The 22,562-nt window shown below is 42.6% G+C and overlaps 1 protein-coding gene across 4 annotated transcripts in view; it reads left to right on the forward strand.

Annotated features, from left to right (window-relative positions):
• Positions 1-22,562, forward strand: part of CCDC30 (coiled-coil domain containing 30) — a 240,090-nt gene that overhangs the window by 68,407 nt on the left and 149,121 nt on the right. For 3 of the 4 annotated variants that reach the window (XM_088453973.1, XM_088453974.1, XM_088453976.1), the window contains exons 5-8: positions 4,835-4,924; positions 5,442-5,525; positions 16,240-16,393; positions 17,970-18,041. In XM_088453973.1, the coding sequence (XP_088310099.1) occupies positions 4,835-4,924; positions 5,442-5,525; positions 16,240-16,393; positions 17,970-18,041 (400 nt within the window). The remainder of the gene's footprint in view (positions 1-4,834; positions 4,925-5,441; positions 5,526-16,239; positions 16,394-17,969; positions 18,042-22,562) is intronic. The other variant, XM_088453975.1, reaches the window with a different exon arrangement.

A 22,562-nucleotide genomic window follows, 5' to 3' on the forward strand; every position in this document is an offset into this window, starting at 1 on the left:
CCCCTAAGGAGTGTTAGGGGGTTAGGTTAGTAAGTACTTGACTATCAGGATTTCCAGCGCTGTCAGGCTTCCGCTGCCGGGAACTCTGCTTCTATCGGCCTGCCGATGCCGGGAATCGAACTGCCGGCAATGCGGCCAGCGGGATTTCATACCGATTTCCCTTGCGGAAGGTGTTTCTTTTGCCGCACAAGATCCTTGCCATCCAGTCCCTGGTGTCCATGTTTCTGAGAAAGCGGACAGTTTCTGTCCCCTTATGCATCCGTGTGTTGGAGAAGCTTGTTTCCTCCTTTTGAGGCTGCTCCATTCCAGGTATCTTCAGTTGGATCTGTTGTCCAAGAGGGACGGTTCTCCCCTTAGTCTCTTTTCAGACTTGGCCGTCCTCTGGCAGCTATATTCCAAAAGTCTCAGCACTGGTCACCATTCACGATCTGGGATTGGACTCTGGTAACTACGGATGCCAGTCTCAGGGGCAGTGTAGCTGTGGTTTTACATTTTAAAGAATTTGGTACAGTCAGACATTGCTGCCCATAAATGTTCTGGAATGCAGGACGAACTTCAACACTTTAATGACGATTCAGGTGCATCTGCATGGGTCAAAATAAAAAGCATAGGAAAAGACAACATGCGGCGCTAAATGTCACTCAGAAGAATGCATATACAATATAAATACATCCCGTAATATTGTAGCATCTGAAATTGTAAGATGTTGATGTAAGATGTTGGCATGTGTCTTCTTTTGTTAGAAAATCCTTGAATGAAGTTTCACTCTGTGAATATGTGGATAAAAGAAAATATAAAAAGAGACCAATGTGTAGTAATTTCATTTAGTAGACTGGACACATTACTCCATTCGTTCAATCTATGTCTAGCGGCGTACCCCACTCACAATGAGACTGGGTTAAACCAATATATCAAGGTAGCTTTCTCATAATTGTATAACGTATTCAGGAAATATCATTTCTGTAGCGGGCGTACCCCAACTCACAGCATAATGGTAGCCTATATTCCCATCAAGGTATCTTTTTAAAGTAATCTAAAGATGGCGTACCCAAAACTCACAATGGCTATAGGGATATATAACCCATAAAGGTTTCTTTGGACCCACTTTGGTATGCGTACCCCAACTCACACTGGATTTTGGGAGCTAAATCGTCAATAGGTCTCTTTAAACCAGCAAACGAAATATAGCGTACCCGACTCTGTGTGTAATAGTGGAATTTTCGGAAAGGTTTCTTTGTATGCGTAATTCCTGTGTGGTCCTCAGTATGTTTCCCTCAAAACAAAGTTGCAGTACTTTTTATCTCCAATACCAAAAATTATTTATTCAATAGTAAAAATAAAACAGTGCAGCAAGATAATACATAAAAATAACAAAACCCTTAAAACAAGGGTATCACAATAAATGTACAAAGTCTATCCAAATGTTCGTAGCAGCAATGAAAAGATAAAAAAAATATAAAAGTCCATATAAAAAGACGAAATTTGTCCAAACGATAGAAAGCTACTCACACCCCTTGTGTGTCAACGCGTTTCGGTCACTAGGATTTTTTCTCAAGATAGATTGGTGGTGTGAGAAGCTTGATATTTATGGGGCTATGAACCTATCCTTTCAAAGCAGGAAGTGGTCATCAATCAATGGTAAATAAATCATAAAGGCTTATCATAATTGGTATACAATAGTAAGATGAAAATGAACATTACCTAAGTGACTTTTATATCAAAGAGACTAGAACCTAAAATATAATGCACACACTTGTTTCACTGAAACAAAGTCCCATTGCATGAGGAACCTGTATTCACCAAACTACAGTTCCCAGCATTCTTTTCCAGTATCTTGACCACTTCGGGTCAAGCTGTGTGGTCACTTCCGGGGACTACAGACACCACGTAGGATATATGGAGTTTTATATTTTTTATCATTTCATTGCTGCTACGAACATTTGGATAGACTTTGTACATTTATTGTGATACCCTTATTTTAAGGGTTTTGTTATTTTTATGTATTATCTTGCTGCACTGTTTTATTTTTACTATTGAATAAATAATTTTTGGTATTGGAGATAAAAGTGCCGCAACTTTGGAGGGAAACCATACTGAGGACCACACAGGAATTATGCATACAAAGAAACCTTTCCGGGAATTCCACTATTACACACAGAGTGAGTCGGAGTACGTTGTATTTAGTTTGTTGGTTTAAAGATACCTATTGACGATTTAGCTCCCAAAATCCAGTGTGAGTTGGGGTACGTATCCCAAAGCGGGTCCAAAGAAACCTTTATGGGTTATATATCCCTATAGCCATTGTGAGTTTTGGGTACGCCACCTTTTAGATTACTTTAAAAAGATACCTTAATGGGAATATACGCTACCATTATGCTGTGAGTTGGGGAATGCCCACTACAGAAATATTTCCTGAATATGTTATACCATTGTGAGAAAGATACCTTGAAATATTGGTTTATCCCATTCTCATTATGAGTGGGGGTACGCCGCTAGACCTATATTGAACAAATCATTTAATGTCTCCAGTCTAGTAAATGAAATTACTACACATTGGTCTCTCTTTATATTTTCTTTTATCCACATATTCACTGAGTGAAACTTCATTCAAGGACTTTCTAACAAAAGAAGACACATTCCAACATCTTACAATTCAGATGCTACAATATTAAGGGATGTATTTATATTGTATATGCATTCTTCTGAGTGATATTTAGCGTAGCTTGTTATCTTTTCCTATGCTTTTTATTTTGTCACTTGTATACTTTTGGATTGTGGTGATATCCCTTTTTGGAAAATTGATTACGACGTGGCAGCTTGTGCACCCATTTGGGAATCCTCCATTATTATAATCTATCTGCATGGGTGTCCAATGTAGGTCAAGTCCACGGATACGGCTTATGTCAATTTCCTGGAGGACATGAAGAGCATTCGGCAATTTGAGAGGCGGCACGAATCTTGCCACGTTCCATCCATAGAGGCTGTGTTCATTCCCAGTGTTCCAAATAGGGAGGCAGATTATCTCTACCACCAAGTTCTTCATCCTGGCTAGTGGTCCATTCACCCAGACTTCGTTCAGGATCTAGTGTCGAGGTGGGGTTTACCAGACGTCTGATGGCATCATTGTTAAGCCACAAGGTTTATTATTCCAGGATGAGAGATCTGGGAACTCTTGTGGTGGATGCATTATCGGTACCATGGACATTTCACGTGATCTACTTTTGTTTTTTACTGCTACCTAGGATTCTGAAACAAACCAACGGGCGATTGTTCTTCTGGAGACTCTGGACTTTACCATGGCGGTTCTGGTTCTCAGACCTTTAGATAGACACCCATTAGCCTACTCCCTCTTGTCTGGACCCTCTTCATCATGGTCCCTTCGTCCTCCTTGCCTTACACCGGCTACATTTAATGGCTTAGCTGCCATCCTAATGGCGAAAGGTATTCCGGAGGCTTTTATCCCGATGATATTGAAAACTCAGAAGCCGGGTTCTGCTCAGCATAACATTCCATATGGCTGACTTATGTATCCTTGTGTGAGCGGAATGAGTTTTTCCTTCGTAATGTCATCTTTTCTATCTGCTTTTTTTTTTTTTTTTTATCTCCTGGCCTGGGGACCGTCTGACTTTGGGATCCTTGAATGTGGAGGTGTTGGCTCTGTTGATCTTCCAGAGTCGCCTTGCCTTACTCCCGGAGTTGCCGACGTTTTTGCAGGGGGTCCTCCAAGGGAAACCGCTGTTTCGTCCTCCCACGGCTCTGTGGGATCTTAATTTGGTCCTTGGTTTTTTGCAGATGTCTCTTTGAGTCACATAAATTGGTTGATCTCAACCATCTTACTTGGAATACTGTCTTCTTCCTAGCAATTGTTTTGGCCAGGAGGGATTTGGAGGCAGGTAGCTCTTCTTAACTGATTTTTCATGAGACAGGGCTGAGCTCCACACTAAACCTTCCTTCTTACCGAAGGTCGTGTCCAAGTTCCACATCAGTCTGCCGATTGTGCTTTTGGTACTCCCTTGCAGTGTGGGCTCTTCTCTTGAGTATTCTTCTGGTCATTTCTTGGATGTTGTCCTCGCTATTTGGATTAATGTTCGCCAAACCTTGGCTTCGGGCAAAAGGGATAACTTATTTGTCCTATATGATGATAATAAGAGGTGGCCGGCCTCATTGTCTCTGTATAGTCATTCAACAGGCTTACATAGTTCATGGTCGGCTGGTGCCTTTCTGGGACACTGCTCATTCCACTCGGTCAGTTGGCGTGTCTTGGGCTGCTTGTCATGGGGCCTCTGCTGCTCGGCTGTGTAGGGTGGCCGTCTGGTTTTTCGTGCACACTTTTTTTAAAAATTCTACCATTTTTTACACCTTTTGCGTCCAGAGAGGCAAGCATTGGGCGAAGGGTGCTTCTTACAGGGCGTCCCCAGTGTTTCCAGTGTCACCTAGTGGAAGAAGGAGAAAACAAGATTTTCTTACTTTACTAGTAAAATCCCTTTCTCAGATTCCATGAGGGTAACTGGATGCTTTCCTAATGCTTCCTGTACATGTTTGCATTATGTTATGCTGGTCTGTTGATTGTATGCTGTTATGTCTGTCTGGTTGGAGTTTTTATTTAATCATTTTGCATCTATCCTATCCGTGTCTTCATGGGCTTGGTTAAACTTAACTGATGAAAGGTGCTTTTCTGAGGGTGATGAGTCATGTTAACATCAATCAATATTTAAAGTACCAGGGTCCACACACCACCATCAGTGTCTCCCATGTTTTGTAATATCCAAAGTATATCCTTTTTTTGCTTTTTTTCAAAAATTCTTTTTACTATTGACAATAATCTTGTTTCTAGAATGATTTTGAACAAATTCAACGGACATTGGAAGAAGAACTTCATCAGCAACATGAATCTATGAGGCTTACAAAGGAAACACTCAACAAGGTATTCAATTTTATTATACAGTACCTAAACTACTACTTTTCCTTCTGTAAACCGTCTTTGTTAAATGCACTATTTTTTTCCCCTCTTCATGTCATTGTGACATTATTTGGAGAGCCATGTGCTATCTGTATAGTTTAGATATATTTGTCAACAATTGTATTGAAAACAATGTTCTATCTGGATCATTTAGACTGTTTTATACCTGATTTGTTGTAAGCATTTGCATGTCTGTTTTCTTATGGAAAATAAAATATTAAAACAACAGGAACAAAAAGATTATTAGTTATTTATATTTATTTCTTAAGTTCTGCAATCTCTGCTTTTTCTACCTGAGGACTGTCACGTTAGTTTTTCGTATCTGGTTATGGACACAACTGTTAGGTCAGGACATGTAGCACACTTACAATAAAAAGGACAACACATCTATATTTATTACTCAACAAAAGACATTTTCAAACAATTTATTTAATTTTTTTTTCATTTAAAACTAATCATGAAAAATGTTTTTTTCCTGAAGGAGCCGCTGTCCTCAGTTCAGAAATCTTGGAAGAAGCTGTTTGGGACTCATAAAAATGCAGGCAGGCTGTCTGCTGACTGTTCAGTATGTTCCTGTTATGGCTATTTAATTCTATTTCTATTTTTTTCACTAACACACAAAACTACTAATTCACCAAATATCATTATTTGTACTAACCATATTATTAAGTAGTATTTCTCTTTTTTTATTTTACTACATGTTGCATCCTTTTTTTTTTTTTTTCAATGCTTGTAATTGTTATGGTAAAATCATTTTATAATAAATATTTGTATAGCAGGCTTCTGGTCAAAATTTATAAATAAAATTAAATGCCTTGTAAATTGACACTGTGAGAAGAAAAAAACTTACTCTGTCACCTCGTCCTATCTCTCGTCAGTTTATCTGTGGTCTTACAAATTTATTTTGGAGATCCCTTTTATCGTCCGTAACCTGCCATTACTAACCACTTCTATTGGTCTTCTAAGCAGATGCTCACTGTCCATGATTTTCAACTGCACACCAGCTGTAGACTGCACTACCCCCACCATGCTCCTTCAACCAAAACTTAGTTGTGGCTGTTTGATATAACTGCCGCAGCACAATTTTGCTTTTCTCTGTATCGCCTGCTGTTGCTGCCAGATTATTCTGTTTTTACTTTCCTGACCCTCCTATTTGGATTTCTGCTCAGCACTTCTTAACTGTACTTCTTGGTTCTTGATCCTGTCACCTCAGTTTTCAGTTGTGTATTAGACCCCCGGCTCCTCTGACCCATCTTAAAACTGACCTGCACTTCACATTCAGAAGTTATCAATTTATCTCGGCAAGGTACAGCAGAGAAAACCGAAACCTGCTAATTACCCAGCTATGAGCACAAACCTCCTTGCGGAGTTCCCTGGTGAAACCCCCGAGGCCTCTAAGCTGCCATTGCTAAAGTTTGCTATCCGAGGTTTGTTCTGCGGCACTGCCACACAATGCAATCACGAGACAGGTTTCGCAACGTGGAGGTTTGCGGTCCTTACTGGTGAGGGCGCTGTGTCGCGGTTCTTCTGGCGGGGAAGCTGGCGTGTGGAGATTGGCATTGCGTGTGCGCAGAGGTCTGCCAGCGTTGGGCCATCCTGACAGGGGTAAGACTAGTGGCGTCTCCGCGTCACGGCTGTCTGGGCGCCCCCATGTTGTTTTTGGTCAATCGTCTGTGGGTCACCTGCTCTCTGGCATATCACGTTCTGTTGCTGGATACTTAAGGGTGTTTGGAGTGCCCTGTAGTTGCCAGTGCAACGTGTTTCACAGCGTCAGCTGTGAGAGAGCGTTCCTGCACTCATGAATCTGAGACCTGTGCTCCGGTGCTTGCCCTAGCTCCTTGTCTGCCTTTGGTTGCCTGCACCGCTCTGCCTTGCCTTGCACTCAGCTGGAGATCACCCTGCACCTTCCACCAGACCCACTCTTGCCTGAACCTGTCTCGGCAGTTAACACATTCCTGTACAGCCATCATCACAGAATTACCAGATTCTCCTTTTAGCCATCATCACTGCTTTACCGGATTCTCCTTTCAGTCATTATCACAGCTTTACCGGATTCTCCTTTCAGCCATCATCACAGCATTACCGGATTCTCCTTTCAGCCATCATCACAGCATTACCGGATTCCCCTTTCAGTCATCATCACAACATTACCGGATTCTCCTTTCAGTCATCATCACAGCTTTACCGGATTCTCCTTTCAGCCATCATCACAGCATTCCCGGATTCTCCTTTCAGCCATCATCACAGCATTCCCGGATTCTCCTTTCAGCCATCATCACAGCATTTCCGGATATCTCTCTCAGCCATTACTCTGCATACCCGGATATCCATTTCCCCTTTACAGTCTATCTGGATTCACCTTATTCATCTCTGTCACCGTGTTGGAGATTTGTTTATGCCCACTCACTACAGTTTCCTCCTGCTACATTTATTAGTTTGTTATTACTTGACTTTAGTTTATCTTATTGTTCATGTCTACCAATATTCACATTAATCAACCTACTTTTCAGTTTAAACCTGTTTCGGTGTTTACTCCTGTTACCACCCCAGGTCCACAACAAACACAGTCTCTAACAGTCACTTCTTGGAGATCGTGCTCTTTCAACTTTGTGATATCTCTTGCTTCTCTAATTCAAACTTACCACAATTTCCTTTCCTTCCCCTTATCTTGCCTCCTGCTCCCCCACATGCACCTAAACTTGACCACACATAGCGACACCTAAATAGCTTCAACATCTTGGTCAGCATTGAACCATTCCTTGTTCTCATTTTTACCCTTGCCTGCCCTAATGATAGTCTCTTTATAAAGCGCCACATTTTCTGCAGCCCTAGACGTAACAGCTACTGCTGCTTCGTATTGAATCTGGCCATCCAAATACCAAACCTGCCTCTGTTCTGCTGAGTGCGAATGGAGAGAATGTCACTCCCACCCTGAGTTTAATCCACTTCAATTGATCCAACCTTCCTATTACATTGACCTCTCCTGCACTTTGCTACCACTTCTGCCCCCCCCCCCCCCCCCCCCCCACACACACACACACACACACACACACACACACACACGCACACTTCCACCCACACCCACTTACTATGAAGGCAAAAATGAACAAGATCTGTCAAGAAACCTCCTCTCAACAAATACATCACCGCCCTCTCTTCAACTCCCTTTCCTCCACTGTTTGACGCCCCTCATCTCTCCACTTCCAAACAAGCGTTTATCTCTTATTCTCAAGAAACCATTTCTTGACTCTTTCTCTCTAGCTTTTTTCCCGTTTCTCTACTCCCCTTTGCTTCCAAATTACTTGAAGAGCCAGGCACCTTACCTGTTTTCGCTTCACTTAATATCTTATTGCCTATATTCAAATAGACTACCTTCCTCTACATTCCTGCTCCTAAAGTGACCAATGATCTGCTTTTGGCTTAATCGAAGGATCACTTCTCCCTGATCATACTCCTTGGTCTCTCTCCCGCTTTCAAGACAGTCGACCACCCTCTTTTACTCGAAACTTTTCGCAGCTCTGTCCTCTTCTGGTTCACCTCCTATCTCTCTGCTCACTCCTTCAGTATCTCTACTTTTTCTCTCATGCTATGACCGATATTTTTTATCTGTGATCATTGTTCTCTCCCCTCTACTTTTCTCTCTTTACACCTTTTCTCTAGGTGAACTTATATGCTTCTTTAGCCTCCACTAGTATCTCTATGCTCTATGCACTACTAATCTCTACACTCAAATCTACAGTACTGCATCTCTCTTCCCTGGCATTTCTTGTTTTTCTTTTCCTAAATTGCCTCTGTTCCATCTCCAACTATATATTCCAATGATACTTCAAGCTCAGTACATCTAAAATGGAACTCCTCCCCCATCCTTTCCCTTCTCGTGTCCTGCCATTCCCATCATCTGTCTCGCACGTTTGACAACATCATACTCTCTCGAGTTCCCTGTGCCCTTTGCATTGGTGTCATCATCGACTTCACTCTGGTTCATTCTACACATCCAGTCCCAGTTTCCTATTATCTACCACCTAGACTACTGCAGCTTCCTACCTTCTGGCCTTTACCTCATCCATGTTTCCACTCTACAATCCTTCCAGAATGCAGCTGCAATATTCATCTTCCTTTTCTAGTGCTAACGTAGCACCTGACCACAGTGGAGGCATCCATATTCAGGCTGAAGAAGAGTATAAGGCTTTTCAGTTCACAATGAACCAGTGATATTACTGAGGCACGAGACACATGCCTGTCATGCCACTGATTACTGTTAAATATAAATACTCTGCCAAAATGGTTGTATCACAAAACGACTACTATTACTTGGATGTAGGTGATGGGCCCTTCTACTTATACTCTTACTTAGTAACAGTGCATCACTTCTGAAAAGACCATATATGTGAATAGTTTTACAATAAGGTCATTCTTCTGAAAAGGGGAAATGAGCCATCAAACACAAAGATGAAATTATAATTGGAGAAATATGAAACTTTTGCATAAAACTGACCTAATGTTTTTGAACTATTCCATTCTAATTAATGAGATATTCACTAATCCTTTGATCTGTGTAAAAAGCATAATTTCACACACACTGATCAATGGTGTGGAAATCTATAGCGTAAAATGATGTAGTGAATTGTTTGGAGATCAGTGAGTTGAAAGTAACCTAACACGATCAGCACAGACAGTTTGTCCGCTTTATTAAATACAGGTGTTGGATTAAGCATTCAGTACTCTTTTTTTTTTTTTTTTTTTTTGTCTTTTTATATTTTGTTTTGTTAATGGAATAGTGTTGACGGCAGTATCAGTGATGTAAAAACATTTGTATTGTGATGACATTTCCTTTCATTTGTCTGTCAAATGAGAACAAATTTTCACGCTATAAATAAGTTGCTGAAGGGTTGTTTAATACATTTCCATAACATATGGGTAGTTTGCATTCTCAGTATATAAAGGACACCCCCCAAACCTGTCTTTGTCTACTCTTCAGGTTGGTAGGACCATTGAATCCAGGGTTGCTTTGCCGATTAGGACAGCTAGCTTAGATTTCTTAGTGAATTGTTTTTTTAAGTAATCCTGGGTAGTTCTGTGGATAGATGGGACCTTTTCCCAACAAATAACAAATTGTTCTGCAGATGGACGGGATAGCTTTAAGCAAAACAAGACATGACTTTATGGATATTTAATGAGGCCACATGCAGTTTTTTTTTCTTTTCTTGTGTTGCATGACTGATTATAATTGCTGAAATTTAAATCAGTACAGTCTAATCAAAATGATCTTACAGATCTTATAATCAGCCAGGTTTCATAATTTTAATCACATGGTACTTAAAAATTAATTAATCTCTGTGTTCAAAGAGATAGAAAGATCATAATTCAGCAATCTATTTTCTATATACAAACAGTACTGTACAGTATATCATGTTTATAATTAAATCATTCTGTGGGGCAGATTCAATTATAGGCAGTGTGGGCAATGTGCCATCGTAATGCCTATAATGGTGGCACATTGCGGCCACAACATTGCTAATTTCTTCTTCAGGGTCATTAGGGCTCCACAGGGAGACATGGGGTGCAGGTGGGACCTGGAGGATCGGACGCCAACAGCAAAGCTTTTCAATCCCAGAATGCTTCTGTCCTTCCCCCTATACCCCTTCATATTTGTTGGTGTCCGGCTGGATCACCAGTATAACAGAGGGCTGCATTAAGCAGCCCAAGATTTTATTTTCTACTTTTACTATAATAGGCCTCCGGACGTCTGTGCTGCCGCCCCATCACCCCTCCACGGCGCCGTGACACCAAGCCCGTGCTAGGTACTCCCGGCGGGGCTCCGACAGGGGCTAGCTAGCAGGCTCCCCGGACCCCAGACTGCAGCCCAGAATTCAGGGGACAGGTAAGGTGGGACCCGCATTTTTACGCAGTCTTAGCTCCGGTCTTAGGAGACAGACAGGAGGTGCTGAAGTGGACACTGGTGCGCCCACGACTCCACTAAACCACCGGGGCATATAATTCACTGGCGCAGGGCATTTGTAGAGACCAGGGGACCAGGTGGTTAACGTCAGCAATGGAAGAAGGCGCTCTCCCCCAGCCCAGGGTGCCGTTCCACTGCGGTCCTGGTGTTCCCTGGGCTGCTCCCTCTGCCCCCTCAGAGATATGCGCGGCAGCCATTTTATTCAAGCAAGTCTTCGGGAACGCTGTGTCCAGTCTCCCTGTATACCTCTCCCACGGGCCAGGTCATACAGCATTATATCCTACCAGCCACTGCGATCTGTGTAGTTGATTTTAGTGCCCATTGCAGACATGTAATGTTTTTCTGCGTTTGTATGTGACTTGTGCTACCGCTAATCTCTACTTTCCATACTGTCAGCTTATACCTTTAACATTTGATCTACTATACCCTGAACATACTAAGGTATAAGGGGGTTCATTGTACCTCACATCTCCTATATAATTGTGCTGCTCCTACTCTGATGTCTTCTAAGTCCTGCTCAATGGGCTTAGCCCCAGAGGACCTCATTCAGGATGGTCTTTGTACTAATTGTTACACAGCCCCAGGCCCCATAACCCTGGTGTCTCTCGCTCAATACCCACCATAGACTGCCTTTTCACAGATGCTGACAAAACTTGCGGACCACATAACAGTCCCCATGGTAGCTCTCCCTGTGGGATGGCCACAGCAGGTACTCCCTGCAAATCCTTTGTCTCCCTCATGGGTAGACGTACTGTCTACCTCAGTACAGAGTTTGGCTAATACCTCTACGGTTTTTCAGCAAATGCTGCAAAAAGAAAAGCCGTTACCTACTAAGCCTGCTAAACGTGCTGTGTTATCTTCTCAGTCTACACAGTTATCTGATTCTGATCTATCATCTGGGGAGGAAGAAGACGCAGACCTCTCACACTCTGACTCCGTCTCAGGAGAAGAGGAGTCACCCTCTAAAATAAATATACCTGCTCTTGAGAGCTGTAAAAACTATTTTACAAATAGAGGATGAACCCACTCCTAAGAAAAAACACGCACTTTTTAAACAACAAAAATTGTAGTTTTACCAGAGTCCTCCTGACCAGCTATCTAATCACATGAGTGAAGCTTGGAATATGCCTGGTAAAAGGTTTCAGATTCCAAAACTGTTTTTAGTTCCTTTTACACTCTTCCAGCTACTGATTGTACTAAATGGGAAGTTCTAAAAAGCAGTGCATGCTCATACGACTTGTTACCCATTCATACTGCAACCTCCTTGAAGGAGATAACAGACTTGTAGAAGCTTATCAGAAATCCATATACTCTCTTACAGGAGCTACAGTATTACTTGACCTGCTGGGGCTACGGCCTCGCTGTCAAAAGCCATTGAGAGTTGGGCAGAGGCCCTAGAAGATGCATTTCCCCCTAATGCTGTGAGGGAACAGCTGTCCTACATATCTCACATTAGAGATGCAGTCTCCTTCTTAGGTGAAGCAGTTATGGATACTACTCTCCTGGCCTCCAGGATGTCTGCCACTTCGGTAGTGGCCTGCCGTATTGTTTGGCATTGTTCCTGGAAAGCAGATTCAGACTCAAAACGGGCTCTGGAGTCTCTGCCTTTTTCTGGTGACATCCTATTTGGTCCTGAATTGGATAAAATTGTGACTACCATGGCAGCTTCCAAGACTGTGTTCCTGCCCTCTGCATATAATACAAAGTCGCGGATGTCATCTTTTCGGTCCTTTCACCCTCAAGGAAAAGCCAAGGGTCAGTCCTTTCCACGACAGCAGACATCAGCCAAGGCCTCCAAACCTAGGGCTAAACAGACCTGGGCTACAGGACGTCCACCTGCCAAGTCTGAGGACAAGCCTACAGCTTGACTGGGCAGGCCTCTCCCTTCATAATTTTGCCCAGGTTTGACATCAAACCACATCGGATGCCTGGGTAAGGGTAGTGGTCTCCCACGGATACGCCCTCTCATTCCTGAGGCGACCCCTCCCCCTGCAGTTCTTTGGCACAGGACCTCCATTGGACCCAACCAGGGCCTTGCTGCTCCAAAAAGCCATTCAGTCTTTACTAAATTCAGGAGTAATAATTTGGGTCCCCGCCTCACAACAGGGCAAGGGCTATTATTCTACCCTTTTCTTAGTTCAGAAGCTCAATGGGTCTCATCGGCCTATCCTCAACCTCAAATCTCTGAACAAGTTTATCAGGGTGCCTAGGTTTCATATGGAAACCTTCCGTTCCATTATCCTAGCTATGGAGCATGGGGATTTTATGGTATCTCTAGACATTCAGGACGCTTACTTACATGTGCCTATAGTGCCTTCTCATCAAGAATATCTCTGGTTTGCTATACTACAGCAACATCACCAATTCCAGGTTCTGCCGTTCGGCCTTTCTACGGCCCCCAGGGTCTTTCCCAAGATCATGGCAGTTATGGCGGCCTCGCTGTGTTGTCAAGGGATAAGACTGCTCCCATACTTGGACGATCTCTTGCTGTTGGCAAGCTCCCCAGAGACTCTTCACCGCCATCTGCAGGTAACCATTGCCTATCTTCAAATGCACGGTTGGCTGATCAACTGGAAAAAATCTTCCCTAACACCCTCTCAAAGGATGGTACATTTGGGAGCCCTCCTGGACTCTCAAGTTAAGGGAATCTTCCTAATTTCAGCAATCCAGCTCAAACTACGCAGACTGCTCCACAATCGGCGAGTGTCAATTCACTCTGCAATTCGGGCCTTGGGATCAATGGTGTCCACCTTCGACATGGTGTAGTTCGCCCAGTTTCACTCCAGGCCCTTACAACACCTGATACTCTCCAAGTGCAATAGGCTACCCCATCTGCTCAAATCTCAGACGATGGGCCTCCCCCCAGAGGTTTGCCTGTCCCTAGCCTGGTGGCTACAGCCTTCTCATTTGAACAAGGGTCGTCCCTTTTGGATCACTGACTGGGCTCTCCGCACCACGGACGCAAGCCTCAGAGGGTGGGGCACAGTAACCGGCCAGCACTCCTTCCAGGGTCGATGGCCCCGAGTCGAGGCAGTGTTACCAATCAACATCCTGGAACTTCGAGCCATCTACAAAGCTCTCACTCTGGATCAGAATATTCTGGCCAAACAGCCCAGTACAAGTACAGTCCAACAACGCCATGGCTGTGGCCTACGTCAATCACCAAGGGGGTACTCGAATTCAGTCAGCAATGACAGAAGTGTAAAGCATTCTCACATGAGCCGTACAAAATCTCCCAGCCATCTCCGCAATGTTCATCCCGGGAACTCTCAATTGGGAAGCGGATTTCCTCAGCTGTTATTACTTGCATGCAGGAGAATGGTCTCTACATCCTAAAGTCTTTCAGCTTCTAGTGGACAAATGAGGTCTTCCGGAAGTGGATCTCATGGCCTCAAGACACAACAACAACAAGCTTCTAATTTATGGAGCCAGAACAAAGGACCCTGACGCAGCCTTCATAGACGCATTTTCAGTGAAATGGAACTTCCATTTGGCATATTTCTTCCTCCAATATCCCTGCTTCCTCGAGTGCTTTGAAAGTTCCGACAGGAGGGGGGCACTGTCCTGTTCATAGCTGTGGCTTGGCCCAGACGTCATTGGTACTTCAATCTTCAAAGCCGTTCCTCTTCAACTTCCTCTACGAGTAGACCTGTTGTCTCAGGGTCCATGTCTACATCCGGACCTGGCCCATCTGTCTTTAATGGCTTGGCTCTTGAGACATCCCTCCTAACGGCTAAGGGTTTCTCCAGCTCTGTGGTCCAGATCATGCTCAGAGCACGTAAAGCCTCAGCCAGGATTTACCACAGAATTTGGCATACATATTTTACAATAGTGTGCTCCAAGAAACTATGACTTAAGGTTTCTCAAATTCTTGCCTTCAGGCTGGATTGGTTCTAGGCCTCCGCCTAGCATCTCTGAAAGTGCAGGTCTCCACTTTGTCTATGTGGTTTCAGCGCAGAATTGCTACTATATTGGATGTTCACACCTTCATGCAAGGTGTTCTATGTATACAACCTCTCTTTGTTTCTCCTGTGGCTCAATGGGATTTGTCAGTGGTGCTCCAAGCACTTCAGGAACCTTCATTTGAACCCCTGGAATCCGTGAATTTCAAGGGGCTCACTGCGGAGACTGTTTATTTTGGCTATAGCATCTGCCCATAGGGAATTGGATTTAGGGGCGCTATCATGTCGCTCCCTCTTTTTAATATTTCTTCCGGACAGGGCTGTTCTTCGAACATGCCCAGGCTTCCATCCCAAGATGGTTTCTCGCTTCCACCTGAATGAGGAAATTATGGTTCTGGCCTTTAAATCACCAGACCTCTCGGCAGGTGAGGTCTCTTTGGATGTGGTCTGTGCTTTAAAGATCTACGTGGACCGTACTACTTCCATCAGGAAATCGGACTCCCTCTTTGACCTATATGGATTCCACAAGAAGGGATGAGCAGCTAACAAACAGACTGTGGCCAGATGGATTCGCATGACTATCTCACAGGCTTACACGCAGACTGACCTTCCTGTGCCGGCTACAGCATCTGCTCATTCTGCTCGCTCTGTGGGTCCCTCATGGGAAGCCCGGCGTGGTGCCTCAACTGAACAGCTATGCAAGGCGACCACCTGGTCTTCTGTCCACACCTTTCTTAGGTTTTATGCCTTTGATACATTTGCCTCTCAGGAGAACCCTACGCCCGACGGAAGCATTCTATCAGCTCAGGAATGTTCCCGCCCTTGAACAACTGCTTTGGGACATCCCCAATGTCTCCCCGTGGAGCCCTTTGGACTCTGAAGAAGAAAAGGGAGAGTTTTGGTAAAACTTACCTTTAACTCTCTTTCTTCAAAGTCCATAGGGTCCACAGGGCACCCATCCTGACGTACCTGGCTTCTATGGGTTTCTTCTCCTGGTCACTTGTTTCCTTCAGTGTGTGAGATTCCTCAGTGTACCAGTCTTCCTTCTCTCCCATCCTGCTCCTGCCTTGTTAACAGAACTGAGTTGCCCACATGCTGTAGGTGGGGTATAGGGGGAAGGACCGAAGCATCCTGGGATTGAAAAGCTTTGCTGTTGATGTCCGGGCCTCCAGGTCCCACCTACACCCCAATGTAACCCTGTGGACTCTATGTACTTCGAAGAAAGAGTGTTAACAAAGGTAAGTTTTACCATAACTCTCCTTTTTACTTTGCACCCCCACAGGGATGCATATTAAAATGTGGCTGTTGCTTTGTCGTAATTATCTGTATTGTGCACAGTCACACAATATGCATAATTTAAAATGCCCCCTCTGTGTACAAAATGTGCATTAATTGTGTCTATTTAACTTGTTATTCAGACGTTTGATGAGGAACTTGATAAAGAAAAAAAGAAAAGGGAATGTGCTGAGAGAGATTTGAATGAAGCCGCCCAGAGATTGAAAATGGCTCATGATGAGATCCGCAAGCTGACCGATGATTTGCTCATTAAAAAATCTGAAATTAACGAGATTGGTAATTAATCGTTTGTGGAATGTTTTATTGATATTCTGTGCAGGTTGGCAAGATACTGTTAACATAGCATTTGTTATATCATTGAACTGCCTGCAATTAATATTTTGCTAGTCATATTATTACACATTTATTGAACCATTTTATTTTGCTAGACATATTTTCTCCTCTTTACCCAAAATATAGCAAAATATTTATTTTTCCTAATGACTTACAATAGTAAACCCACATAGTTTTTTTTTTATTCCTTTAAATAGTATATTCAGTACGCCTTTTTAAGCAAGCATCTGAGAGCTCTTCTCATTAGCTATCCTCCTACAAATCGTGATAGTCAGCTCTCCTGAAATGTCTGGGAAGAATTTCAAATTTTTAGATGCTCTCCCAGACTCCCAAAAGAGCGGGCCATTCCCCCACATGACATCTATTTCACAATTAATACGTAATACACATTGAATCACGTCATCATGGCCCCCGTCCTCGCTCTAAAATGAACAGCAGGGGGTGGAGCTACGATGATGCTATCACAGCAACACACTCTGTGAACAAGTGTTGAGAAACCCTCTTGGGGATTGTTTATAATTGTACATCTAGTAATGTTTGAAATATTTGGGAAAGTAGTATTGGATGCTGTTTACTTCTTTACATTCCATGACAAAGCAGCATATCATTAGAGCTGAACTGGTTAATGCATAAGGGAAGTGGTGGACTTATTTCTTACAGCCTAACTATTAAATACATAATTCATGCCCATACATTAACATATAATGTTGATTATAATTTAAAACAAATGCATTCCTTCCACATTTGGAACACCATAAATCATGCTAAGCAGAGCAGTGATGAACGGAACTTTCCCATCTTTGGGACAAAGCTGTTCCGATCAGGACAGTGGGACAGAGTCCGGAAATCTGGGCTGTCCAGCCTAAGTTGGACTGAAATGGTATGAAATGGTATGAAAATGGTCACCATTTTTCAGTTATGCTTTTTTGGTTGCACCCTGTTTTTACAAATCTTGCCCAAAGTTGCAAACCTACACTAAATCAATAGCATCTATCGAATATTTGCTTTCATTGAGTAACTTGCACTTGAAAGATACAAGCTAATGTCTGGTTGGTTGGTTTGACATTACAGCAGATTTACACCTTTCAGTAAATGTAAATAATGCTCTCCTCCTCTAGGTGGCTATTCTGGCAGATGTGTCCACATTAACTTAATTCCTTTACAACCAAAAAAACCTAATCCTGAATACCTAGTACACTATATTCGAACGAAGACACAAAATTGAGGGAAAAAGGCAATAGAACAAGCAATCGCGAAATTCGTCTTGCACCATATGGTACACAAAGGATGGGTATATGAGGACCTATCTGTATGACAGAGCCTGACATGAGGTGTTTTTATGCTTTTAATGAGTGCTTATGATTAACTTTCACTCATCTAGTGAGTGCATATGTGACTGAAGGATTCTGGGTAGTACTTCAATGATTATTTCATAAATTGCACATCACAAAACAACAGAAAGATTGGGTTGATTGTGTCTTTTGTTTTTATCATGGAGTATCATTTTCACTTATTTTAGAACATATTATGAAGAAGAAACAAGAAGAATTTGATGTTCTATGTCAAGAACTTAAAACCCTTAAAGACAACGGTAAGATATACAATTATGTCTTGGACTTCTAGGTAAATACTTTATGATCGTACTAGATCTGTGCTGTCATTAAGCATGCAGGGCTTGTGCCTAGGAGACCTGGCTACTGCGAAAGCCTCAAGTGTACTGGCCCTGCTTGCGTTAGCTCTAGACATGACCTTAAAATTGCTACATCATTTTAGGAATCCCCAAATTGAATAAAACAGTGGTTCACATACTGCTGAGACATGCATTAAAGGGATGTCCACCCTCATATGATTTCTTTTGTCTTTATATTTCCAGCTTAAATATTTTCAGAAATTATTTTTCTTTTTTAGCTTGTGTCTGTGCTTTCTTATCCAATTATTTCTATCATCGAGCAGAGTTGTTTATGCTCTTTTCTCTGTGCTCTCTGTATTGAATTCAGCTGTATCCAGAGTGGAACTTTGTGTTCATTTCCCTCCCCCAAAATAGCCTGGCTGATGGATATAAACCTATAAAGAACCTAGACAGCAAAAGCACCGTATTTAGTAAAAGTTGCAGGATGGCAGGTAACAATCACTACATTTCAGTCATATAAAGGTTTTTAAAACAATATTTTTATTGACTGCAATCATACCAGGGTCTCCTGCAGACAGTAAGAAGGTAGCACTAAACCAACTGTAAACTTGAGTCTTGAAAATGAAGCAATGCTCTTATTGTTTATTTGCTATGTTAATTCATTTCATTGTAAACAAGATGAACATTGTGAGTTTCCTTATACTTTAGGAATGTAATATACCTAGGGATATATACAGTATAAATATATTTTAGGTGGCATGTAAAATTTTCCATAGAAACATCCATTGATAGAGTGACTAACATGTAAAGGCCAAGATATAAAAATACACTTTCTGTCTGAGGATTACTTTGTATGTACACAAATTGTCAGTATCCAGTGCAAAGAATTTCCATTGTGTTGTCCACTCAGGGGCTTATGCAGAGCCTGTTTCCTGCAGGTGGAGCAGATTTATTTATTTATTTGTATGTTCTAGCTTAATTCTAATTGTCAGTGTAAAGTAAAACTTCCCAATATTTGTTTGCTATATGCAAAATCAGCCAGTGTCTTCGCTGCAAGCAAAAAAAAATGTATTGCAACATGGTTTGTTCCAGGAGAAAATTGTGCCTTTGTTTTTTTTTGCTCCTAATTCTGCAGAAGCTCCTCATTGGCCACTTTATTAGGTACACTTGTAACATACAGTATGCTCGTTACTGCAAATATCTAACCAGACAATTATGTGGTAATTACTCTAAAAACATGCAAACATGTTCAAAAGGTTCAGTTGTTTTTCAAATATGGTTTAAGTCACTTTAATCGTGTTGGAGCCAGCAGTTTTGGAGTATCTCATGGGATTTTCATGCACAACTGTCTGTAGAGTTTACAGAGAGTGGTGTGCAAAACAAAAACACCCAGTTATTTGGATGAAATCAATTTGTTAATGAAAAATGCCAAAGGAGAATAGCCAGACCATGTCAAGTTGACAGGAAGGTGACCTTAACTCATATAAATATGCATTACAACAGCAGTATTCACAAGTGTATCTCTGAACACGCAGCAAGTCGAACCTTGAACTGGATGGACAGAAGACCATGTTGGAATACACAACTTACAGCTAAGAATAGAAAACTACAATGGGCACAGCCTAAGCTAAATTTTGTCTGGCCTGATGAATCTCAATTTCTTCTTTAATATGCAGATGGTATGGTCAGAATTTGGTGTAAACAACATGGATCCTTTCTGACTTTTGTCAACCATTCCGGTTAGTGGTGGTGTAACGGTGTGAAGAATGTTTTCTTTGCACTATGACCCTTGATAACAGTTATTATAAACACTAAAGCCTACCGGACTATTGTTGCTGACCATGTGCATCCCTTTAAGGCCGCAGTCTATCCATCTTCTAATTGCTACTTCCAGTAAGATAACACGTTGTAACACAAAGTACACATCATCTCAAGCTGGTTCCAGCAACATGACAATAAGTTCAATATACTCCAATGGCCTCCAGTTACCAAACCTCAATTCTGTAGAGCACCTTTGGGATGTAATGGAACAAGAGATTTGCTTCATGAATGAGCAACCGACAGATCTGCGGGAGTTGAGTGAAAAGGTCATGTCAACATGGACCAGAATCTCAAAGGAATGTTCTCAGCACTTTGTTGAATCCATGCCACAAAGATTTCTGGCTTTTTTGATTACATGCAAACTTGCTTCACTATAGATGTCATAACTATTTGCATTTGGGATGTCATTTCATCTGATCAACAACAATTTTCTATATAGATTATATTACAAGGTGACTAAAAAAAAAATCTTCGGGCCCTCCCGTGCAATTGTTTATACTGGCGGACGTGAGAAACTGGGCGCCCATTACTTATTGCACTACTTATGTTGTGCCCAAATGCACCAAAGCCCTGACTTTTCACCGATTTCTGGCCACCACCTCAGGAGGGTGCAAGCAGAAATAATGGGCGCCCATATTAAGAAACAATTGAATAGGGCCCTGAAAAAGCATTGGGTCAACGTAAGCCCAAAAAACAATTGCATTCCCACATAGGACTGCTATAAAGACTTGTTTCTTATTTCTTTAACCACTAAAACTACCAGTGAATGTTCAATTTCCTGTACAGAAATATTTTGAACACCTGTAAGACTGATTTGTTATTTTTTAAAATTTCTATTGATTGTTTATATAGTGCCACCAATTATGCAGTGCTGGACAGAAAATATTTGTCATTTACTGTACATCTGTCCCTGGTACATTGGAGCTTATAGGCTAAATTCCCTAACACACAAGCAGTTCGTAGTCAGTTAACCTTTTTGGATTGTGGGAGGAAACGAGTATGCAAAGGAAACTTGCAGAGACACAGGGATAACATACAGAAATGCTAACCATTGTGCCACCATTAATATTTATGTATAAAATATATTTTTATTTCATCATATTGCTTTATTTGTATAATGTTTTAATTAATTCAATTGATTTATTAAAGTATTTATGAATATAATTGATTAATAGAGCCTACTAAATTTATTCTTAAATGTTTATATTTTTGTGTATTTCTATATTTATTATATTAGTTTGAGGGAGATTTTTACACTTTTTAAATAAACTAGTTGCTGAGTGGGGGATAGTACTTTTTACAGAAATTACGCTTCGGTCTCCAATGTACACCAGTTTTCTCATGACGTTCAGTTTTTTCCACCCCTAATCTTTAACTCCATTTCTACTTCAGGGTCCATAGAGGGTCCACAGGGTTGACCTTGGGGTATAGGTTGGGAACCAAATCCGGGCACCACGCAGTTAAAGCTTTTAGCTCCCAGGATGCACTTGGGTCCACTCTCCCTATAACCCCGCCCCCCAGCCAGAGGCACCTCAGTTTAAGTTGGTGCCCGGCCGGAGTTGGGTCACCGTTACTGCAGGGGGGCTGCTTAGCAGCCCCTAAGCTTAAAAGAGTTTTATTTTATTATTTTTTTTTTTACTACTCTTCAGAGCGGCAGCATCAGACTGTCCAATGGACGTCTGAGCTGCCGCTCCTACACCCCGCCGGCGCTGCGACGCCAGTACAGATCTGGGGATCGCAGCGGGACCCCAGAGTCTGTACTAGCCGGGCTCTGGAGGAATTCCTGGGCTGCTGCCGGATCGACGGGGACAGGTAAGTCGCATGGTCACCGCTTGCGGTGATCCACGTGTGAATATGCAGCCTTATGCCTCCGGTCTTTGGGGACAGACCGGAGGCGCTAGCGGTGGCGGCGGGCTCCCCCTCCATGGAGGCATACCCCGCGTGTCCACAGCCCACCAGGGATTATAGCGGCAGCGGGAGCCGGCATCCGGGGGGTTAATTGCTAGCCAGGGGAGGAAGCCTTCCCTGTCTAGCGGCTCCTCCCCTCAGCTCTGCGCGCCTTTCAATAATACAGTCTGGCGTCGCTGAGCTGCTTCCTCCGCGGGCCACGCTTCTTCTGAGGTCTCCAGTGGCCATTTTCTCTCTGTGGTGCTGCAGAACTCTTAGGATGTCAGTGAGCCCAGTCCCCCTGTGTACCTGGCCATTTTGGGTGAGTGTACACAGCGCTATAGCCTTCCCAGACACTGGATCTGGGCAGTTGAATGTAGCGACATTGTGCAGTATATTATATGTCATGCTTATGTATGTATATATATTTTTCTGCATTGTATGTGACTTATGCTAGTGCTGACTGTCTGTCTGCTTTTTCTCTCACCTGTCAGTGTATATCTATCCCTTTTCTTTATCTGCCCTAATACAGGTGTACCTGGGGTGGTTCTGAGACCTCACATATATATATTTGTTAATATCTGTGAGGTTTGTCACATACTGTTGCGTGCTGCACGTTGCCATATTTTAGATGGAACTGTGAGTTGCATACGCTGATAATGGGTCCCTGCAGCTAATCTTAGCGTCAGTCAGGACCGGTATGGCGCTGCTTAATATTTCCGTCAAGATAGTCAGATATATCTGACCAGGAGATTGCACACGATACTGCACCCA

The sequence above is a fragment of the Taudactylus pleione genome, unplaced genomic scaffold (assembly GCF_031769625.1).
Source record: "Taudactylus pleione unplaced genomic scaffold, aTauple2 ptg000604l, whole genome shotgun sequence".
Classification (NCBI taxonomy): Eukaryota; Metazoa; Chordata; class Amphibia; order Anura; family Myobatrachidae; genus Taudactylus; species Taudactylus pleione.